Below are 16,127 nucleotides of genomic sequence, written 5' to 3'. Positions count from 1 at the left end.
CGAGACTTCGCCTGACATATCTGGCGACATCGCGCGACACCCGATGTCTTTGCCCACACGTGTCGCGCGATGTTGCCAGACATATCGAGCGAAGTCCGGCAACGTCGCGTTACATCACCCGATGTCACTGGCGACACGTGTCGCGCGATGTCGCCAGACATGTCGAGCGAAGTCTGACAACGTCGCGCTACTTCACCCGACGTCGCTGGCGACACGTGTCGTGGGACATTTGTCCCCTAGTGTATCCTTGGCTTTAACCATGTCCTATTCTCGCCCATCCTTATAACCTTTAGGTTTTGTTTAAATTAGTGGACTCATACTAATACTAGTGGTCTTACCATCGACGTCCTTGCGGTCGGCACGTGATGTGATGTGACCCTTCGGCAACCTATTGAGCAATTGTTGTAGCAGTTATTTAAGAGTAGGTTGCGAATGTTGCAATCATGTATCAACTCTGCATTTTTATTTATAGATAAGTTGAAAAGTATCGATGATCATAATAACACCTCGTATGCGGCCTGTCAATTTTGATCATTGAAATAGTGACCTTGACATATAAGACAATAGATTAAAATTCCCACGCACGGATCCGTGTCTAACTAAGCATACGAGGGGTTAATATAGAGGTAAGGGGTGATGTCATGGTTTTCGAGATATTGCCACTTTTTACTTTTCCATGACATTTTTATTAAGGTCAAATTCGCCTTTTCGTTTTGGCGTCGGTTTTAAGGCACTGTAGAATCGCATTGGACACACGTATTTTTGTGGGAGATGGACAACCCGGTAACATTCAAATCAAGAGTGAACAGGCATCTTCTGGGCGAGCTCACTCCATCGTTGGCCACGTCTTTGCCTTTGGCTAGTCTATGGTCAAGAGTAAACCCATTTATAATATTTAAAAAAAACCAATGGTGGAAATGGAAACAAAAATATAAGTAGTAATTTGTTTCTATTACTTTAATCTTACATACGTAAAACTTATGAGATAATAACAAAAATGCACACAGATATCTATGTCAAACTAAATTACATTATAAATGTATGGCATGATACCTAAAAAAATCTTATGCTCATTTATATGGCTTAAAGTTATAAAATAAATGATTGTACCTGACACATTGTATAATTGCAATGTGATAAACCAAATCAAAATAATAATTATATATGTAGCTTTGTAACTACCTTCTGAACACAATTCGCCCACAGCCGGAATATTACAAAACTTTTGAAAATCGTCACATGAATAACTTTGCAATCACACATTTGTATGAAAAGGTGGGATATAAAAAAAATCTTAATACTGTCTGTCATAATTGTCAACAGCCACCATTTTTTTGCTTCATTCATTCATCCGCTCCATCGCCAGCATTTGCAACATCATCTGAATCTTACTCAACAATATACACTTGCTCAAGCTCCTGTTGACTCATATCATCAACGTTTGTCTCTCTCTTCGCCCGTTTCGGTCTCGGAGCTACTGGTTCAGGTTCCTCCACCATTTCCTCTTCATCATCGTCACTCTCCTCTTTACTAACAGCAAAGGGGTCAATGGGATTCCCATAAGCATCACTCTTTAAGAGGGCATTATAACCTGTTTCACTGTCTAAACTTAAATCTAAGCCGTGGCAAGATTTCCCGTTGCAATTAATACAGAGCACACAACAATCTAAACTAACTTGTTTGCACACACAGTTGACAGAGCACACACCATAACATCTACAACTAATTAAGTTTAATAACTCCTTGGGAGCGACTTCAGCTACAAATGTTATCGGTTCTAAGCGATTTTCGACCAATCTCCATCCCCAGTCTGTTGGAGGCAGCTCATGCCCAAGCCATTTCTGTATCTGATGATAAGTCCTATACATATGCTGTCTTATAGCTTCATTTGAGGGCGGTACACATGCCAAATCATATCTGCTTCTAGTGACACTTTTAGAAAATATGTCATATCTGAGAGGATTTAAATCGTAGTATTTATTCTGAACGTCGTACAGACGTCGAATGAAATCTATCCCCACTTCGGCTATTTCGTTTTTATCAGAAGTGGGATTCGCGAAAATGGTCATAAGGTTTTTAATGTCTTTCATATTCATTTTGGACAGTGTTGAGCATATCTGAGTTTTTCCTTTTTGGAAAATTGAAGAGGTAGAATCGGATCCGGAAACAGCGTGTAAAAAGAGCATGCTAAGTTTAATTTTGTTGCTGCTGAAGCTATCTACATGGAAGTAGGTTGGGGTTTTCGAAGGTTTCATGAAGTACACGTTATCTTTGTTTGAAATAATACACATTTGCAGCAGCAAATCTGCATTGTCGCTGACTATAAATGTTTTATCGTATGTCGAAGCATTGTCAATGGCTGCTTGAACGATATTCGTATGTAAATCGTTGGAATTCAATTTGATTTTTATCCCGGAGCGTGTGAAATCTATAACCAGATACTGTATAAATCTGTCTTTGTTCTTTTCATTGGCCAAAAAGTTATCTTTATCAACAGTTAACACTGTATCTTTCTGGAACTCCACAATCGGAGTTTTCTTAACTTTGCTACGTCTCGCTGTGTCTGATGCTTTGTTGGTGCCAAACATTACAATAGCGTTTTTGTAATGTTTCTTTACATATTCTACATACGCGTAGGATATATTTGAAACAGTAGCGCCCTCTTTCCAAGTAACTTTGCGCAAGAGGAATTCGCCATCTAATACATGGAACCGGTTATCTCCATCTGTTATTTCTACTGGAAGAAACTGATCGAATAAGGAAGACTTATTCGCTTCAGACATCCCTCGGTCATCAAAGAGCGACATTGGATACGGCGCCAATTCGTATTCAAAGAAAGATTCATTCCTTTCTTTGGATGTTTTGTCAATACGTTTCAAAATAGTATCAGGCTCTAAAGGTACATTAACGTCCTCAATTTCTATAGATTTATCAACGGATAGATGACGCACACAGTCACTTCTATCGTAATGGACTTCTTCATAATTTTGGCCGATTGTTATTTCCATTATTCGCTTCCCAACCATTTCTGCCTCGTGGCAATTAAGATCTTGCCCTATTGTCTCTGTGCCGAGAGCAACAAGATTCCCAGTTTCCGCAAAAGGGTTGTGTTCTTCAAACCAACTCTGTATTTTGGCTGAGTCCTCATTATCCTTTCTATTTGGTTCCATTTCAGGAGGTTTGCAGAAGTCCTGGACAAGTTCGGATACTATGCACAATCCTGGAGATGCATGAAGCCAATTTGCTAAAAAGTCATCAGTAACTTTTGTCCCATTTGTGATACCTCCAGGTCTCTTCAACAGTCCCATAGTTTTTTCAACCACTCTGTCAGCCCATTCAAAATTCTCCGTCCATCTAACAGCAAAATATCCTTTTTTAGTAAATTTCTCCAATTCCCTCTCGTTCATCTTGGTTTCAAGAGCTTTCATGTCTTGTAAATACAGGCTGCAAGATTTTGCATACTCGAAATAACCAGCAGCGTGGAAATATGGCAACATCTTTTTAATACTTGATAGGTGAAGATCCCAATTGGCAGATCGTTCTGCCTCAATGAACTGAGCCGCGAGGGTAGTCATACGGAAATACTGGACCCACAGCTGGGCAGTCGGGCCTCGCTTTTCAAGCAGTTCCAGAGTTAAAGCCAATGGTTCCTCATAACTTTTCTGGTTATCATCCGGAATGTAGCATCCTTCCAAAATCCCTTCAATTTCTAATTTCTCATCAGGTGTCAAGTCAAAATCTTTTGTTATAATATTGAAGAGAGCCGACCGCGTCAGAAAATGTGCTCTTATAGCGCGAGCGAAAGCGTGTCCTGTCATCATTTTCTCAATATGTTCTGCGGCGTAAAGATTGCACCACAGCTCTTTCAACCCGCTCCCAGACATGATAAACCCAATGGCACCAAGAAACGATTTTATCAAATCGAATCCTCCCAATTTCAAAACAACATCGAGCATTAAATTACTCGGATTTGTAACTATTTTCTGGGCTGTTTGATACATCGGTTGATCGAACGTAACTAAAGATGTTCCTTTACTTTTCTTCTGAGCTTCTTTAAGCGCTGTGTAAATCGCGTCTTTTGTGGGCGGGGATTCTATCACGGGTAAAGCACGAACTTCTGATACTTGGTGTTCTTTTACTGGTGGCATTTTGCTTATGAAATACTCCCATCCAGGCATGTCGATAGACGGTTCACTCTTTCCAAACAACCATAGAGCATCACCTCTAGTCGGGAGAATCGCTGTGTCGTCTCTATGGTCTTCTATTAACACATTCACAAGGTTAGACCTGGGATGCTGTTTCTTCAATGTTGCTTTATATTCTCCTTTACCAAGATCTTGAATTTTGTCTAGTATTTTGACTGGTGTGTCATCCGTTGTTGGTGTAGTACACTCAACGCCGACAAGCATAGGTCCTTTATCACTTTCAACACAATCAAACACGAACTGAGTAAACTCTGACCGGGAACGAGAGACACCTTTGGAAGCCATTGCCATTTCCAATTGACGCACATCCTTATACGAAGCACAAAAGCCTATAGAAGACAGCAAGTCTATTAAACTTTTAGAAGCATATTTCTGATGAATCAAACTGCCGATGCCTAAAAGTAGGGGGCTTTTAAAAGACCGAGGTCTTGCAGCTGTCATAATAGAATGACTTAAAGCCGTCACAGTACTTTGCAATGGTTCTGGGTCCTTTTGGTACTTCGTGACTACAGTTTCAACAAAAGTCTTCAGACTTTCTGGTATCACGGAGTTAACTTCGTCCAAGAACTCTGATGGTGACGGATAGGTTTGTGTATCAAACAGCGTCGATCTGCAATCTTCTAATATAATATTTGCCGCCGTTCTGACAATTCTTAATCGCTCACTTTTCTCATCTTGAAGTCTCTCCTCGTGCCATTTTCCTTTAAGGATCTCTTGAGCGGGTTGTACGATTAAGAAATCATTTCTGCAGTGCACCATGCTACCGTACAGTTCTTCAATTTTACGGCAAAAAGTGTGTCTGCTCATAGCTGAGTTGATATCAGAGAATTTGAACTGGGAGTCTTGGAAGTTGTTTTCGATATGGTTGGTGAGGTGTTCAAGGTCGGCAGTGTTGTAGGTGGGGCGTCGGCCGGGAGCGCCGGGATGTACGGGTTTCCTCGGCTTGAGGAATTTGATGAAGCAAAGTTTGTGGTAGCGAGCGCGGAGTGCTGGCAAATCCTTGTCTTTTACTCGCTTTCGGAACTGAAAAAAAATAAAAGAATTACTATAAAGGGCTTGTCTATAACCAAAGAAGGTCAAATATTATAGCTTCACGCGTTAAAATCAAAAATTGCGGAAAGCTCTATAAAAAATTCCAACCCCATTTTACAGAAACGGGGGATTAGAAAGAGACAAAAAGTAGCCTATGGCACTCTCTACCCCTTCAACTATCTCCACTTAAAAAAAAAACACGTCAATTCGTCGCTACGATTTGCCGTGAAAGGACAAACAAGCAGACACGTACACTTTCCCATTTATAACATTACTAGCTTTTTCCCGTGGCTTCATCTGCGTACTAAAATTATTCAAACTTTAAACCCCCATTTCACCCCCTATGGAGGTGAAAATTGAAAAATCCTTTCTTAGTGCTCCTCTACACCTTATAAGGAACCTACGTGCCAAATTTGGAATTTCTAGGACCAGCGGTTTCGGCTGTGCGTTGATATGTCAGTCAGTCAGTTTCTTCTTCGTGTAAGTTGCAATCCATAGAACAATATTTAGATAGAAGAAACAAGTACATACATATATTTGTATGGCAGCCGAGCGTGTCAGATATTGTACTGAAGTTGTTACTTGCCTGTGATTTTAAATATATCTCAGGCCCTTGAGTGCTCATAATTTTTGTGTTGTTGCAATAAAATATCAGGTAACGAGGTATTTTTAAATTAAATGTTTTCGTTGACTTCAAATTACAAAAATTAACGCCCAAAAGCTGCAAGCTGCGATTAAAGACGGACAACTCAGTGGATTTTATCGAGTTCATTTGACAGGCTAAGTAGTTACGTTTGCTTGATCTTTGAAACCAGTGTTTTATACATACACTATATTTTGCCCGTGGCTTCGCACGGGCAGAAAAGTACTTTGTTATTTTTATTAAATTTATGCGTCTTTTTGTACCTATAGCTACACATACATACATAAACTGGCGCCTGAAACTTCACCCCCTCAGAGGATGATTTTTTTTAAATCGTTTCGTAGTGCGCCTTTAGACCTTAAAAGTAACATACGTGCCAAATTTGGAATCTGTAGCTCCAGCGGTTTGGGCTGTGCGTTGATTTAAGTCAGTCAGTCAGTCACTCAGGACTTTGTATAGGACAGGATATATATTTATATATACATCACACACATATATATATTGATAACATTCTCTCTCTCATTTGCCAAAATGAGAGAGAGAATGTTAAAACTAGTTGACTTTTAGAGTTCGTTTCGTCAACTCACTGTCGTGGTTCAGGGATTTCATCAAATCCCTAAACAAATCTAGTGAAATGACAAAACGTGGTGTGTCTATTGGCCCATTTTGTGCCACTAAACAGAGTCAGGGATTTAGTCAAATGACTGAAATTTCCTAGAGAAATGATGAAATGGATTCGCCATTTTGACATCCTGCGTGATTTGATCAAGTCAATTAGAGATTTGATCAAATCTCTGTTTTGGCCATTTCCCTGCGACATATAGATTTAGAAGTAGGGATTACCTCTCCGAAGTCCGAGTCGGGATAATCGAGCGAGGTCCGGTACAGCTTGCCCGCCATGTCCGGTTTCTTCACCAGGCTCACGTGGTGCTGCTTCTTCTTGGCGCGCATGCACGCCCGCACGAACGCTTCGGACGCGTCGCCGCAGCAGAAGAGGCATTGCGTTAAGTAGTCGAACTGAAACAACATTTATATTTTGTAACCCCGACATGGGGGACAGATTTTCATCAAACATGACTGGCTAAGAACACTCCCGACTAAAAAAAACGGATCTTAATCGGTTTATCCGTTGGGGAGCTACAGACACGCCAAACTTATAACTCCCCGTCGTTTTTGCGTCGGGGGTTAAAAACTCCCTATTTTTTGTTATAAGTTTGACGTGTCTGTCTATCTGTGTGTGTTCCGTGGCATCGCAGCTCCCCAACGGATGAACCGATTTAGATTTTTTTTATAACCAATTATAACCAAAGATCCAGTATATAGAGAGGCACTTGAAAAAAATATTAATTTAGTAAATTTTGTCTTTTTAAAAATTATTTTAGGAAATAGTCGTTTTATAAAAGTATTTTGGTTGATTTTGTAGTAAATTTGGAAAATAGTCATTCCAAAACAGTATACCTTCGAGAAAAATTGTCAATTTTTACTCACCCTAGTCCCATCAGGCGGCGGTATATTAGGGTTCATTTGCCTCTGTACCCGCTTACAAATGCTCTGTCGTATGACACGCTCCCTAGTGTACAGTTTCCTGCAATATCTATGCACTGGGAGTTGTATAGACTCGTGTTCTGTACCCATAGGGAATTTGCCGTCTTGGCGAAGGTCGCTGGAGCGTTGCAGGCTTAGGTAACCCTTGTAAGTTACTATCACTTTGTCTTTGGTTAGGGCGTTGTGGCATATTCCGCAAACCTGGAATAATGAAGTAAGTAAGTAAATGCTTTAGACTTATATTGACCGGGATATAGACCGTGATTACCTTTTTGATTTTTGTCGAGCTCCCGATATTTCGACGCAGTTGCATGCATCATGATCACGGAAAACTGACGAAGGCGGGTGGATGTTAAAGTTGCATAGACAGCGATCTACCCTCCTTCGACCATCAGACCAGACCATCGAGTGTGAATGCGACCAGTGGTAACGCTGAAAGTGAACGCAGCCGACGCGCGCGAAGGAGGGTAGATCGCGCGCTGTCTATGCAACTTTAACATCCACCCGCTTTCGTCAGTTTTCCGTGATCATGATATTCATGATGCATGCAACTGCGTCGAAATATCGGGAGCTCGACAAAAATCATATCAATAATCATGTATATTTATTTATTTTATTTGTGTGATAGGTACGGTCCAATATCAGTACAAGTTCACTATATGCTTGCAGTTTAAAACATTCTCACCTCAGGTGTACCGAAAAGTTTCTGCGTCAGCAATTCCGATTTTGTAGGCACTGTCATTTCCTCCGGTTCAAATGATTCTGACAACGTCTCTGAGGCCTCCAGGTCTGAAACACAGCCAAATTTATATATCATTAAGATCATTAAAGAGGCTAATAAAGTACTTACTACACGTTTAGAGCGCTTAAATATATCATGTAGCTTGTCTACAATTTTGAACATCTTTCGTTTAACTAATTTTAATCATAATCAAATTTTAATAAATTTTCGAGCCACCTAGGGCTAACCTAGTTCACACGAGCGTTTTTTTAGCGCGCGTTAAAAAAACGTTTCAATGAAACAAATTTAAAACCGTGTATTCATTCACACAAAGGCGGTTTTAAACCGCGGCGCTTTTTTATCGAGCACTGTTTGATTTTTGACGTTGAGCGTTGGACGTTAAATCGAATTAAGCATGCAGATTAAAAAAACGTACACGGAGACGTTTTTTTTTAACGCGCGCTAAAAAAAGCGCTCGTGTGAACTAGGGCTTAACTTTTAAAAGTTGCAACTTAGGGATCAAATTAAATTATTTTGCCAAATACTTTGATTTGATTTGTGTATTTATAATTTTAATTTAAAAAGTTAATTCAAAGACGCCTAGTCTTACAAAGATGTCATATAGAAGAGAAATTTCGACGGCTTCCGCTGTGGCCGAGTGGCCTAGGGGTTGATGCCGTTAGCCCGGATTGCTAAAGACGCCGGCCGGTTCGAATCCGGCCTTCGCCACTGGTGGTGTTAGTCGTTTTTTCTTTAATATATGACATCTTACTTCGATTTGCAAAAGTTGATTTAAAACCTGTGAATGCTTTGCAGATTCCTGATAGGAGGAGGAATGTTGTTCCAGCATTTGGAGGCCGCATAGCGGAAGCTGTTCTAGCAAGCAGCCAATATATTTCTTGGAGTTAGAAGTTGAAGCATAGTATAAAGAAACAAGGTGTTACAGCGGTGCCTTAAGACTTCGCTTTCATCATCATTTTCCACATTCTCCTAAATTGCAAGACTCACCTGCAGATGTATCCGGTTCCATGTCCACATAGTCCTCAGTCTCATCATCATCATCATTATCGCCAGACTCAGTCCCGGCAGTGGAGAAGCTAGTGGCGGCCTCCCGAGCTTCCTTATTGAGTACGCGTATGTTTGTGTATAACTTTCTACATTTTTTGTGGATCTGAAAATTTCAGAGTAAATCATTATTAAATAAGGATGACGACTACATAAAAAAAATTACATTCTGTTTATAATATTGTCTTCGGTTACCGCGATAGTTACTCATGAAATAAATCTATGGAAACGGATTAAATCGCGTATAATGAATTTAAAATTCATCCCGACGTTTCGAACTCTTTACAGCGTTCGTGGTCAACGGGTGACTGAGGAAAAATTACAATGTGCAAAAGCTACCCACATACAAGAAATATTAACGAACCATGACCACAAATAATATAGATTTTTCAGGCAGGTTCGCACACTATTAAAAAAGCTAGTTATACAATATTCAAAAAAATACCATAACTATTTTTAAAAACAATTAATCAATGAATCTAAACAAAATTGTCAAAAAACAAACTGCAAATACAAACGACATTCCGCACATAAGTTCGGAAACAACTCATTGGTACGAGCCGGGGTTCTAACCGCCGGCCTCTAGATTGAAAGTCGCACGCTCTTAGCACTAAGCCACTAGTCCGTTGCTTCTGGAAAGTTATGTATGAAAATGTTGGCATAATTAATGGAAGTTTTTTTTTTATTGGGATATGTACATTACAGGCCGAAGTTATTTTTCATCAACCCTCCTCATCCCTCCCCCCTCTGCTTTACCCCTCTTCACCCCCTTAAATAGCCGAAAATGCGGTTTTTCGCGATTTCTGACAAAACCGTTGTAGATACAGAAAAAGCGTGTAGGAAGAAAGTAATCCTTAATAAATTTACTACAAATCGTTCATTGACAGTTTGGTTCTTACACTTATAGGTTTTGCGTGATCCATCACGAAAGTTGGTCCTTTGCTGCAATTTTCTTTAGTGAATGTTAAGTTTTCTCCCAAATTGCTTACGAAATCTGTTTGATATTACTAAAATATTATAAACTGAAAATGAATTTCAGGGGGAAAAATCACTACCATGGGTGGGACTTGAACTCACGGCTACTGGATTGATACTCCAGGGCTCTACCAACAGCTACCAAAAGCTCATCCCCAGTCATAGATACACTATATAGATCAATGGTACTCCTAGCGACTACTACCGTGAAAATATTACGTCTTAAATAGTTACTGGAATTCCAAGACATATTGGAAATTCCACCCATGGTAGTGATTTTTCCCCCTTAATTTTATTTTAGTCATGAGTTACAATATTTTAGTTATATTATATCAAACAAATTTCGACGATTTCGTATGCATTTTGGGCGAAAACTTAACATTCACTAAAGAAAATTGCAGCAAAGGACCAACTTTCGTGACGGATCACGCGTAAACTATAAGTGCTAGAACCAAAGTGTTAATGAATGATTTGTAGTAAATTTATTAAGGATTACTTCGTTCCTACGCGCTTTTTCTGTATATTCAACAGTTTTGTCAGAAATCGAGAAAAACCGCATTTTCGGCACTTTAAGGGAGGGTAGAGGGGTGACGCAGAGGAGGGAGGAGTGGGGAGGGTTGATGAAAAATAACTTCGGTCTATAACGTACATATTTCAATTAAAAAAAACCTTCCATTAATTATGCCGTAATTTTAGCTAATTTCCCCCTACTACACCAGCCCTTTTTGCTTTTATATCAATAGTTATTTATAAAGGTTCACTTACATGGACAGGGCCTTGGAAGTCAGGAGGGAACCTGCAGTCCATGCGTCTCTCGCTGAAGCTCTTCAGTGTGTGGAGACCCTTCGCTGTAATGTTCACCTGTGTGATTGGCAGTGGGAGGTCACATATCTGGCAGTGGGTTGGTAGGAGCTGAAATTAAAAAAAAGTAGGTATAATATAGTATTTTATGCAACTGGTGGTTAAAAGAGATCAAAAAAGGTGAGTGGCGTGGGTAACAATTTGAGGCGAAGCCGAAAATTGTTAATAAAGACGCCACGAGCATTTTTTGACTCAGTTAAACTCCGTTGCATACAATACTTTTTCTACGACCAAGCACTTACTTAGAAAGAAAATTATAAATTCAACAAATACCTAATTCCAGTCATCTTAGTTATCTAGTGGACCTACCATTTTGAATTATGCAATTTGAGTGCAAACATGAAAATAACTGTCTATGTATGGTTCTCTAAAGCCTGGCCACTAAGACGAATCGAGCCGAGTTGAATCGAGTTCTCATACATTTGAATGCGATTCGACGCGTCGCCAATGAACGCAGCAGAAAACGAACGAGACTCGACTCTGCGAATGCCAGGCTTTATCTGACATTCTAAGGTTGGCAACAATGTATTTCATACAATATTTTAATTTTCGACGATGAAGTGATTGGTTTGTTAAGTTGGTAGCAATGTATTTACTGAACTTGAACTGAAGTTTGTCTATCTTGCCTACTTTAATGTTCCTCTCATCTAATCTAAGGTTAGCTGGAAGAGATCCCTTATAGGGATAAGTTCGCCTTTGTACCTCTGTTCCTGTAAACTGTATATGAATCTGTTGTACACAATAAAGTGATTACTACTACTACTACTACTACTTTAACAGTACGGGAGTAGAAAAAATAAATAAATATTATAGGAAATTCTTACACAGATTGACTGAGGCCCACGATAAGCTCAAGAAGGCTTGTGTTGTGGGTACTCAGACAACGATATATATAATATACAGATAGTTATATACATAGAAAACATCAATGACGGGAAGAAATATCTCTGTGCTCATCACACATATAAATGCCCTTACCGGGATTCGAACCCAGTACCGCGGCGTAGCAGGCAGGGTATTATAGAGAGTTACTATAAAAATAAAATTCATAATCACAGTGCATAGACTGCCATCTCTCGACACAGGCTCGAAGCAGGAACTTTTGAACCTCAGTTTTGACAATTTGGCCCATAGTATTAGGTTGATATGTGTTTAAATGTCAAATATTACCAAGCCGAGCGTTCCCCAAAGGTGTAACGCCATCTAGGCCACCGTACCTCTTTCTCTATGGCTTTGAGGTACGTTTTTTTTCTTAAGACTTTATCCGTCTATACGGAGTTACCGTCGACGTCTTTGCTACCTACCAATGAGGTTTGGAGCGGGGCTCGTTGCGTCTGTAATACCGACTGATATACAAAGTTCTTACCTGTTTCCTTATTGTTGGTTTTGTCACCGGTGTTACTGGTAGCACTGGTTTTGAACAATCAGGACTTCTCAAAGGGTCTGAAACTGTAAAAATGTACATTGAGATTATTCTGTTTACATTCATTACCAAAAATCTTATTGGGAGATATTATTTTTACATTGAAATTTAATAATGACATTATATTTTCATCTTTTATCTTTGTGTGTGACATTCCTTTAATAATCGATTTGTATTTTGTTTTGTAAGTATTTACATACTTATGTTAATTAATTTTTATTTTTATTAATTTGTTTTTATTGTTAAATTTTGGAAAATGACGTTCCTTATTGGGGGACACAATATGATGATTTATTATTAATATTATTCCTGTTATCTCTAAGTTTTTAATTTTATGACGATCATGATGGGAATTCTTATATTTTTGTACAGAAACGCAAACTTATATTGTAATTTTTTTCGTGTAATAAATCATCTATCTATCTAATCTATCTATCTATCTAAATATTTTATTAACACAAACTTCAACTGAGTTTTTTAAATATTTGACAATGATTTTGGACATTTGTGGTAATCTCTATGACATCTGTGGTGGTAATTGATTTATTTAAAATTAATTTCACTGTTATAGAAAAGTGCTAATTTAATGTTAAAAAACTTATTGTTAAATATATTATAGGGTGCAGCGGGGAAAATCTCAACTTGGGAGGCAAATGTAATTAGTCCATTTTTTCCATGTTTTACAATGTTTCCATTATTAAACAGTGTCCACCGGTTATATATGGTAGGCGTGTTCAGTGGATACATGCAGAGCTCAACATCATACCGGATTTAGCTTCAGCTTTAGCTCTAGCTGTAGCAATTATTTTACTATCTATCGATCTAACAGATCAAACACACATTTCTTTTCATCATAGCATTCATCTCACTCGTTTCATAGACAATTATTTATAGATATTTTAGGTATATAATTTCATCTCTTTACAATATTTCTTATTCAATCAATTATGTGTTATCGTGATCTGATCCGATTCCGGCAGAATATCAGTGCTGCTGCCTCAGGGCGTAGCGTAATACTGAGCCGTAACCCTTTTGTCTTGTTAGTATCATAGTACGCTATGGTAAAAATCTGTGTAATTTCCTGTTTTCCAATTTGCTTATTATGTATTCTAATTCTTTTTTGTAACTTATTTCTTTTGTGTATTCTGTGTGTATTGTGACAAACAAATAAACGTATATCTATCTATCTATCTATCATAGTGTAATAATGGAAAAATGCATTAGTTACAATTGCCCCCCGTTTGAGATTTGCCCCACTGTACCTTATACAAGATAAAAAAAACTATACTTAGATAAATTTGTTTTTTATCATGCAGAAACGTCTGCATGATAAAAAAAATGATGATGATATTACATATTTTTAAATTAAAGGAAAAATTGAAAAAGTGAATTCTTCCATTTTTCCTTTAATTTAAATTTAAAATATACTTAGATAATTTAACTTAGTTTTAAATAAAAACTGTCCAACATACCGTTTAAAGTATCTTGACACTCCATACCCGGTTCTTGCTTGACAGGCTCCATCTCCAGGTTCTCTTCAGTATCTTCCGGCTCCATCTTGACGGAGAAGTCTGATGACTCCGGCATATTGAAGTCTGATTCCGACATATTTAAATTTGATGGCTCCGTTACATCAAAGTCTGATGACTCTGTCATATTGAAGTCTGAAGGAATGGTGAAGATAATAAATAACGAGAAACAGTGGTAATTGAACATTTTGACTGAGGTGTATTGTATAGCAACATAATCATTTTAAAGTCAATTTCATATCATGGCAATATTTGTGAGTGTGCAAGGGAAAACGTCCCACTTAAGCCGTTTTGTCAGTTTATTCACTACTTACTTACTTACCTACTTACTCACACTCACATTTTAAGGTCATTTTTCATTTCATTTCATTACAAGGAAAAATTAACATTTTAAGTCAATTTATTAATTAATTTAAATAAAATTTCGAAAAATGTGTTTATTAGACCATAGGTATTTAAAAAATTCACAAAAATTTTGTAGGTAATAGGTATTGAAATATAAATAAATAAATAAAATAAATACTATAGGACATTATTACACAGATTGACTGAGGCCCACGGTAAGCTCAAGAAGGCTTGTGTTGCCCACAACATCATCATCGTTGTCAGACAACGATATATATAATATATAAATACTTATAATATACATAGAAAACATCCATGACTCAGGAACAAATATCTGTTCTCATCACACAAATAAATGCCCTTACCGGGATTCGAACCCAGGACCGCGGCGCAGCAGGCAGGGTCACTACCGACTGCGCCAGACCGGTCGTCTAATATAGTCTCTTATGAATAGAGATAAAAGATTGAAGGAACCGATAGCCGTTTGTCTTATAATTCTATCTGTAGTGCAAATATAGGAGACTCTTCACTCTCACAACTTCTCAAAAATCAATGATTCAGATTCAGATTCAGATTTTTTATTGATAAAATATGATATTTTACACGTCATTTTATATACACGTAAGTATAATTTAAATGAAAACCATAGAAGAATAAGTACGGGAAGAGTTGGAACACTTGTAACTCCATACATCAGTAAATACAGGTTATTTGTATAGGCATAGTTTAGTGACATCTAGCGACAATCACGCGTCAACTAGCGTAAATTATCAGTACTGCTACTTGTCAATAGATGTCGCAACAAACGAAAAGTCTAATGCTCACCAATTTTTAGCTAATATTACAATAGTATTAATCAGTATTCTGTTTTCAATTCCTTCTAGGATATCAAGAACCGTGCCGGCCATTGTTTAAAAAGCTAAACCTTTTGACTCTCACAGGGCTATACATTTTTGAAGTATCTATATTTGTTTATGGTAATCCTCATTTATATACGACAATTAGTACACACCCTAAGCTCCGACCCAGAGATCTTACAAAATTAGTTATTCCAAAATGTAAAAGCGCATTACAGAAGAAAAATTGTCAGGCAATGTCAATAAAAATATTTAACAGTTTACCTCTCGTAATAAGGCAACAACCGTCGATAGCCCACTTTAAGCGGCATCTGTTTAGATGGTTGAAAGAAAAATGTTTTTATACAATTAATGAATTTTTGAACCTTGTGACGATGAATAATGTAGTTCCTTAGTTAAGTATTTAGATTTTGACATGTATACAATGTATTTGCATTTTGTAATATTATGTTATTTCGGTTGCTATAATTTTAATTTTTTAAATTATATTATGTTGTAATTATTGTAAATATGTACTATAGTTATATAGCATAAGAACAATTTTTGCATGCTTTTTAGTAGCTAAGTGTGCGATTCAAATTTATATTATGCTAAAAGACCCTAAATGTACCACACTTAAAGCAAATAAATATATTTCATTTCATTTCATTTCTACTTGTAATATAAGTTGTAAACCCTTCTAATATTAAATTTTTGGCAGACAAGACAAAGTCGCCACCTAGTATCGAGTAGCGGTATTGATAATTCACGCTATTCGACGCGTGATTGACGCGTGATTGTCGCTAGATGTCACTAAACTATGCCTATACAAATAACCCGCATCTACTGATGTATGGAGTTACAACCTTACAACCCTTCCCTTACTTATTCCTCTATGATGAAAACCGCGTGGAGCCTCGTCACACAAAAAACTTCACAAATAAAAT

The 16,127-nt window shown here is 37.8% G+C and overlaps 1 protein-coding gene across 2 annotated transcripts in view; it reads right to left on the bottom strand.

Moving 5' to 3' along the window:
• Positions 1-932: 932 nt before the first annotated feature.
• Positions 933-16,127, bottom strand: part of LOC125237427 — a 42,160-nt gene continuing 26,965 nt past the window's right edge. For both annotated transcript variants that reach the window (XM_048144489.1, XM_048144490.1), the window contains exons 3-10: positions 13,943-14,134; positions 12,414-12,496; positions 10,952-11,098; positions 9,155-9,317; positions 8,111-8,214; positions 7,369-7,626; positions 6,724-6,897; positions 933-5,228 (exon numbers count right to left, since the gene is read on the bottom strand). In XM_048144489.1, the coding sequence (XP_048000446.1) occupies positions 1,389-5,228; positions 6,724-6,897; positions 7,369-7,626; positions 8,111-8,214; positions 9,155-9,317; positions 10,952-11,098; positions 12,414-12,496; positions 13,943-14,134 (4,961 nt within the window). In that variant the 3' untranslated portion in view covers positions 933-1,388. The remainder of the gene's footprint in view (positions 5,229-6,723; positions 6,898-7,368; positions 7,627-8,110; positions 8,215-9,154; positions 9,318-10,951; positions 11,099-12,413; positions 12,497-13,942; positions 14,135-16,127) is intronic.

The sequence above is a fragment of the Leguminivora glycinivorella genome, chromosome 21 (genome assembly GCF_023078275.1).
Source record: "Leguminivora glycinivorella isolate SPB_JAAS2020 chromosome 21, LegGlyc_1.1, whole genome shotgun sequence".
NCBI classification, from domain to species: domain Eukaryota; kingdom Metazoa; phylum Arthropoda; class Insecta; order Lepidoptera; family Tortricidae; genus Leguminivora; species Leguminivora glycinivorella.
This window is presented reverse-complemented; position numbering and strand designations above follow the sequence as displayed.